The sequence below is a fragment of the Hirundo rustica genome, unplaced genomic scaffold (genome assembly GCF_015227805.2).
Source record: "Hirundo rustica isolate bHirRus1 unplaced genomic scaffold, bHirRus1.pri.v3 scaffold_622_arrow_ctg1, whole genome shotgun sequence".
NCBI classification, from domain to species: Eukaryota; Metazoa; Chordata; class Aves; order Passeriformes; family Hirundinidae; genus Hirundo; species Hirundo rustica.
The window spans coordinates 1-8,024 of NW_026690664.1; the positions used below are offsets into that span (position 1 = coordinate 1).

The window sequence follows — 8,024 nt, forward strand, 5'->3', positions numbered from 1 at the left end:
CACACACTGTCACCCATTGTCACCCATTGTCACCCATTGTCACTGACTGTCACCCATTGTCACCCATTGTCACCCGGGGTCACACACTGTCACCCGGGGTCACCCGGGGTCACACACGGTCACACACGGTCACACACTGTCACCCGGGGTCACACACTGTCACCCGGGGTCACACACTGTCACCTATTGGGGAGGGTGGCACTGCGGGGACACGGGGGTGGCACGGTCACCCATTGTCACACACTGTCACCTGGGGTCACCCGGGGTCACACACTGTCACCCACTGGGGAGGGTGGCACTGCGGGGACACGGGGGTGGCACTGTCACCCGGGGTCACCCGGGGTCACACACTGTCACCCATTGTCACCCACTGTCATCCCCTGGGGAGGGTGGCACTGCGGGGACACGGGGGTGGCACTGTCACCCGGGGTCACCCGGGGTCACCCGGGGTCACACACTGTCACCCGTTGTCACACACTGTCACACACTGTCACTGTCACCCACTGTCATCCCCTGGGGAGGGTGGCACTGCGGGGACACGGGGGTGGCACTGTCACCTGGGGTCACCTGGGGTCACCTGGGGTCACCTGGGGTCACACACTGTCACCCCCTGGGGAGGTGACAGCAGTGTCACTGCCACCCCTGGGTGTCCCTGCCACCCCTGGGTGTCACCCTTGTCCGTCAGGCTGTGCAGGCAGCGTGTCACTGTGTCCCTGTCACCCCTGGGTGTCCCTGTCACCCCCTGGGGAGGTGACAGCGGTGTCCCTGCCACCCCTGGGTGTCCCTGCCACCCCTGGGTGTCACCTTTGTCCGTCAGGCTGTGCAGGGGACAGCGGTGTCACTGTGTCCCTGTCACCCCTGGGTGTCCCTGTCACCCCTGGGTGTCACTGGGTGTCACCCCTGGGTGTCACTGCCACCCCTGGGTGTCACCTTTGTCCGTCAGGCTGTGCAGGCAGCGCGTCACCAGCGTCTCGGCGCCCTTGGGACAATTCTCCACCAGCAGCAGCAGCTCCGGGGAGTTCATCCCCATCCCGCGGATCTGCGCAATTAACGGAAAATTAATTAATATTAATTTAATTTAATTTAATTTAATCTAACTGAGGGCTCGTCCCCATCCCGCAGACCTGAGCACTTAACGGAAAATTAATTAATTAATTAAATTAAATTAAATTAAATTAAATTTTACTGAGGGTTCATCCCCATCCCATGGATCTGTGGAATTAACAGAAAACTAATTAATATTAATTTATTTTAATTTAATTTAATCTAACTGAGGGCTCATCCCCATCCCACGGATCTGCACAATTAACAGAAAATTAATTGATATTAATTTAATTTAATTTAATTTAATCTAACTGAGGGTTCATCCCCATCCCGCGGATCTATGGAATTAACGGAAAATTAATTAATGTTAATTTAATTTAATTTAATTTAATTTAATCTAACTGAGGGTTCATCCCCATCTCGCCGATCTGCCCAAAACCAGGAGGCAATTCCCAAGAAATTTTAGGCAGGAATTTAACCAAAATCTGATTTTTTAAACCTAAACGAGGCCTCACCAGAGGTCCCCAAATGTCCCCAATGTCCCCAGTGTCCCCATTGTCCCCGCAATGTCCCCAATGTCCCCATTGTCCCATTGTCCCCAATGTCCCCAATGTCCCCAATGTCCCCAATGTCCCCAATGTCCCCAATGTCCCCATTGTCCCAATGTCCCCAATGTCCCCGGTGTCCCCACTGTCCCCATTATCCCCAATGTCCCCATTGTCCCCATTGTCCCCAATGTCCCCGGTGTTCCCAATGTCCCCAATGTCCCCAATGTCCCCAATGTCCCCAATCCCCCCGCTGTCCCCATTGTCCCCAATGTCCCCATTATCCCCAATGTCCCCGATGTCCCCACTGTCCCCAGTGTCCCCAATGTCCCCAATCCCCCCACTGTCCCCAATGTCCCCGTTGTCCCCACTGTCCCCTCCGTCCCCACTGTCCCCACTGTCCCCAATGTCCCCAATGTCCCCGCTGTCCCCATTATCCCCAATGTCCCCACTGTCCCCACACTGTCCCCCTGTCCCCTCCCGCTGTCCCCTCCGTCCCTGACCGGCTGCTCGATGACGCGCAGCACCGTGCGCTTGATGTCGGCGATGGCCTCGGTGTAGACGGAGGCGAGCTCGTGGATGAGTTTGTGGTTGTGGGGCAGCAGCGCCAGGTACAGGTACAGGCACTGCTTGATGGTCTCCTCGGTCCAGGGCGCCGCCACCTCTGGGGGACGGAAACGGGGCGAAAACGGGAAAAAACGGGAAAAACGGGGTGAAAATGGGAAAAAACGGGAAAAAACGGGGTGAAAATGAGAAAAAACGGGAAAAAACAAGGTGAAAATGAGCAAAAATGAGCCAGGTACAGGTACAGGCACAGGTACAGGTAGAGGCACTGCTTGATGGTCTCCTCGGTCCAGGGCGCCGCCACCTCTGGGGGACGGAAACGGGGTGAAAACGGGGCGAAAACGGGGAAAAAACGGGGTGAAAATGAGAAAAAACGGGAAAAAATGGGGTGAAAATGAGAAAAAATGGGAAAAAACAAGGTGAAAAAGAGAAAAAACGAGCCAGGTACAGGTACAGGTACAGGTACAGGTACAGGCACTGCTTGATGGTCTCCTCGGTCCAGGGCGCCGCCACCTCTGGGTGACGGAAACGGGGTGAAAACGGGGAAAAACGGGAAAAAACGGGGTGAAAATGAGAAAAAACGGGGTGAAAATGAGAAAAAACCAGGTGAAAATGGGGAAAAAATGAGAAAAAATGGGGTGAAAATGGGAAAAAACGGGGTGAAAATGAGCAAAAACGGGGTGAAAATGAGAAAAAACGGGGTGAAAATGAGCAAAAACGGGGTGAAAATGGGGAAAAAATGAGAAAAAAATGGGGTGAAAATGGGAAAAAACGGGGTGAAAACGAGAAAAAGTGAGGTGACGATTCCCATCAAGCATTTGAGACTTCCACAGAACATTTGGGATTTCCATGGAATATCCGACATTTCCCACGGAATATCTGGGATTTCCCATGGGATATTTGGGATTTCCATACGATATCCGACATTTCCCACGGAATATTCGACATTTCCCATGGAGTATTTGACATTTCCCATCAAACATTTGGGATTTCCAGAGAATATCTGACATTTCCCATGGGATATTTGGGATTTCCCACGAGTTATTTGTGATTTCCATACGATATCCGACATTTCCCATGGAATATTTGACATTTCCCATCAAACATTTGGGGTTTCCCACGGAATATCCGACATTTCCCATGGGATATTTGGGATTTCCCATGGAATATTTGGGATTTCCATACGATATCCGACATTTCCCATGGAATATTCGACATTTCCCATGGAACATTTGGGATTTCCACAGAATATCTGACATTTCCCATGGGATATTTGGGATTTCCCACGAGTTATTTGTGATTTCCATACGATATCCGACATTTCCCATGGAATATTTGACATTTCCCATCAAACATTTGGGGTTTCCCACGGAATATCCGACATTTCCCATGGGATATTTGGGGTTTCTCATGGGATATTTGGTGTTTCCCATGGAGTATTTGGGATTTCCATGGAATATCCGACATTTCCCATGGGATATTTGGGGTTTCCCATGGAATATCCGGGATTTCCCATGGGATATTTGGGGTTTCCCATGGAATATCTGACATTTTCCATGGGATATTTGGGATTTCCATGGAACATTTGAGATTTCCCATGGGATATTTTACATTTCCCATGGAATATCCGACATTTCCCATGGGATATTTTACATTTCCCATGGAATATCCGACATTTCCCATGGGACATTTGGGATTTCCCATGGATACCCGGGATCTCCCTCGGGATATCGGGGGATTTCCCATGGATATCGGGGTTCCCCGCTCTCACCCGTGTCCTTGTCGGCGCCGAAGAGCACCGAGGGCGGGTTGGGGTGCACCAGGAGCTGCAGGTAATTGAGCGCAAACTTCTCCACGTACTCGCGCAGCTGCTCCTTCTCGTACAGGCGCTTGATGAACAGCAGCGCCTGCTGCCGCACCTGTGCCACACCTGGGCGTCACCTGGGTGTCACCTGGGTGTCACCTGTGTCACCTGTGTCACCTGTGTCACCTGTGTGTCACCTGTGTGACCTCAGTGTCACCTGCACTCGCGCAGCTGCTCCTTCTCGTACAGGCGCTTGATGAACAGCAGCGCCTGCTGCCGCACCTGTGCCACACCTGGGCGTCACCTGGGTGTCACCTGGGTCACCTCAGTGTCACCTGTGTGTCACCTGTGTCACCTGTGTCACCTGTGTGACCTCAGTGTCACCTGCACTCGCGCAGCTGCTCCTTCTCGTACAGGCGCTTGATGAACAGCAGCGCCTGCTGCCGCACCTGTGCCACACCTGGGCGTCACCTGGGTGTCACCTGTGTCACCTGGGTGTCACCTGTGCCACCTGTGTGTCACCTGTGTGACCTCAGTGTCACCTGTGTCACCTGTGTCACCTGAGTGTCACCTGGGTGTCACCTGTGTCACCTGTGTGTCACCTGTGTGACCTCAGTGTCACCTGTGTCACCTGTGTCACCTGGGTGTCACCTGGGTGTCACCTGTGTCACCTGTGTGTCACCTGTGTGTCACCTGTGTGACCTGTGTGTCACCTGTGTGTCACCTGTGTCACCTCAGTGTCACCTGCACTCGCGCAGCTGCTCCTTCTCGTACAGGCGCTTGATGAACAGCAGCGCCTGCTGCCGCACCTGTGCCACACCTGGGCGTCACCTGGGTGTCACCTGTGTCACCTGTGTGTCACCTGTGTGACCTCAGTGTCACCTGTGTCACCTGTGTCACCTGTGTGTCACCTGTGTGTCACCTGTGTCACCTCAGTGTCACCTGTGTCACCTGTGTGTCACCTGTGTGACCTCAGTGTCACCTGTGTGTCACCTGTGTCACCTGTGTCACCTCAGTGTCACCTGTGTGACCTCAGTGTCACCTGTGTGACCTCAGTGTCACCTGCACTCGCGCAGCTGCTCCTTCTCGTACAGGCGCTTGATGAACAGCAGCGCCTGCTGCCGCACCTGTGCCACACCTGGGCGTCACCTGGGTGTCACCTGTGTGTCACCTGTGTCACCTGTGTGACCTCACCTGTGTCACCTGTGTGTCACCTGTGTCACCTGTGTCACCTGTGTCACCTGTGTGTCACCTGTGTGTGACCTCAGTGTCACCTCACCTGTGTCACCTGTGTGTCACCTGTGTGTCACCTGTGTGACCTCAGTGTCACCTGTGTGTGTCACCTCCGTCACCTGTGTGTCACCTGTGTGTCACCTGTGTCACCTACGGACGCCCTAAAATCCCCTTGGGACCCCCAAAATCCTTCCCAAACCTCTTCAAGACCTCCCCAAAATCCCCCCCAAACCCCCCCAGGAACCCCCCAGGACCCCCCCAAACCCCCTCAGGACCCCCCCAAACCCCCGTCAGGACCCCCCCAACTCCCCTCAGGACCCCCCCAAACCCCCTCCAGAACACCCCAAACCCCCTCCAGGACCCCCCAAATCCCCTCAGGACCCCCCCCAAACCCCCCCGGACCCCCCCCGTGCCCACCTTGTCCTTCTCGTGGGAGCTGAGGTCCAGCAGCACGTGCAGGTACTGGAACTGCCGCGAGGGGCGCTTGAAGATCAGGTCCCTTAGGGTGGACATGCCCAGGTAGGTGCGGCTCTGCGGGGACACGGGCGTCACCCGAGGGGCCACCCAACGGCGGGCGTCACCCGAGGGGCCACCCAACGGCGGGCGTCACCCGAGGGGCCACCCACAGGTGTCACCCCGAGGGGCCACCCACGGGCGTCACCCGAGGGGCCACCCACGGGCGTCACCCCGAGGGGCCACCCACGGGCGGGCGTCACCCCGAGGGGCCACCCACGGGCGTCACCCGAGGGGCCACCCACGGGCGTCACCCCGAGGGGCCACCCACGGGCGTCACCCGAGGGGCCACCCACGGGCGTCGCCCAACGGCGGGTGGCACCTGCGTGGGTCTCCTGGTGTCACCCATGGGTGGCACCTCTGTGGGTCTCCTGGTGTCACCCGAGGGTGGCACCGAATGGTGGCACCGTCAGGGGTCTCCTGGTGTCACCTCTGGGTGGCACCTGTGGGTGGCACCTCCATGGGTCTCTTGGTGTCACCCGTGGGTGGCACTTCTGGGTGTCACCTCCTGGTGGCGCCGTCAAGGGCCCCTTTGTGTCACCCGCGGGTGGCACCTCCATGGGTCTCTTGGTGTCACCTCTGGGTGACACCTTCATGCGCCTCCTCGTGTCACCTCCAGGCGTCACCTCCCCATGCGTCACCTCCCCGTGTGTCACCTCCACTTCCCCACCCGGTGTCACCACCAGGTGCCACCTCCAGGTGCCACCTCTCCGTGTCCCCTCCCGGTGTCCCCTCCTGATGTCCCCTCTCCGTGTCCCCTCCTGATGTCCCCTCCCGGTGTCCCCGTGTCCCCTCCCGGTGTCCCCGTGTCCCCTCCCGGTGTCCCCACCTCGTCCTCGCAGTACTTGCGGATGACCTCCAGGGCGCTCTCGGTGATCAGCGGCGCCTCCAGCACCACCTTGGTGAAGATCCTGGGGGACGGGGACAGTGCCACCGTCACCGTGACAGTGCCACCGTCACCGGGACGGTGCCACCCTCACCGGGACGGTGCCACCCTCACCAGGACAGTGCCACCGTCACCGGGACAGGACAGTGCCACCCTCACCGGGACAGTGCCACCATCACCGGGACAGTGCCACCGTCACCGGGACGGTGCCACCGTCACCGGGACACGCCGGGCCTCGGCGGCTCTGCTCTGTCCCCAGAGGTGGCACCAGCTCGGCCCTGGTGGCTTCCCCGGGGACACCGTCCTGGTGGCCCTGGCCTAGATCTGGTGGCCCTGTCCTGGTGGCACCAAGCTGGTCCTGGTGACACCAACCCAACCCTGGTGTCCCCATCCCAATCCCAATGGCAATAACCCAGCCCTGGGGACACCAACCCAACCTTGGTGACACCAACCCAACCCTCGTGTCCCTGCTCCAGCCTTGGTGTCACCAACCCAACCCTGATGACACCAACCCAAACTTGGTGACACCAACCCAACCCTGGTGTCCCTGCTCCAACCTTGATAGCACCAATCCAACCCTGACGACATCAACCCATTCCTGGTGTCCCCACCCCAACCCTGGTGCCCCCAATCCAACCCTGGTGACACCAACCCAACCCTGATGACATCACCCCATCCCTGGTGTCCCTGCTCCAACCTTGATGACATCAACCCAACCTTGGTGGCACCAACCCAACCCTGATGACATCACCCCATCCCCGGTGTCCCCAGCCCGTCCCTGGTGTCCCCAGCCCAACCCTGGTGTCCCCATCCCAACCCTGATGACATCACCCCATCCCTGGTGTCCCTGCTCCAACCTTGATGACATCAACCCAACCTTGGTGGCACCAACCCAACCCTGATGACATCACCCCATCCCCGGTGTCCCCAGCCCGTCCCTGGTGTCCCCAGCCCAACCCTGGTGTCCCCATCCCAACCCTGATGACATCACCCTATCCCTGGTGTCCCTGCTCCAACCTTGGTGTCCCAAACCAATCCCTGGTGTCCCCACCCCATCCCCGGTGTCCCCATCCCAACCCCGGTGTCCCCACCCCGGTGTCCCCACCCCGTCCCCGGTGTCCCCACCCCGGTGTCCCCACCCCATCCCTGGTGTCCCCATCCCATCCCCGGTGTCCCCGGTGTCCCCGGCGTCCCCGGCGGCCCCGTACCCGTCCTTCTGGTCGGGTTTCTCCTGCAGCCCGGCCAGCAGCCCGATGAGGCACTCGTCGTAGCGCTGCAGGCCGCCGGCGCCGCCCAGGTGCGCGCTGTACTCCTGGAAGAGCCAGGCGAAGGCCAGGTCCAGGCGGGCGCGGACGTCGTCCAGGATGAAGGAGAGCACCTCGCCCTTGAGGGGCACCTCCAGCTGCGTCACCAGCCAGGCCAGGATCTTCACGCG

General features: G+C 58.2%; 1 protein-coding gene across 1 annotated transcript; it reads right to left on the minus strand.

The window, feature by feature from the left end:
* Positions 1-72: 72 nt before the first annotated feature.
* On the minus strand, positions 73-8,014 carry SYMPK (symplekin scaffold protein). Its single transcript, XM_040054255.2, has 7 exons — positions 7,798-8,014; positions 6,533-6,614; positions 5,608-5,721; positions 3,925-4,072; positions 2,093-2,253; positions 931-1,039; positions 73-528 (listed from the first exon to the last, which is right to left on the minus strand). The coding sequence occupies exons 3-7, from the start codon at positions 5,701-5,703 to the stop codon at positions 497-499; spliced, it is 546 nt and encodes a 181-aa protein (XP_039910189.2). The 5' UTR covers positions 5,704-5,721; positions 6,533-6,614; positions 7,798-8,014; the 3' UTR covers positions 73-496.
* Between the last annotated feature and the right edge of the window lie 10 nt (positions 8,015-8,024).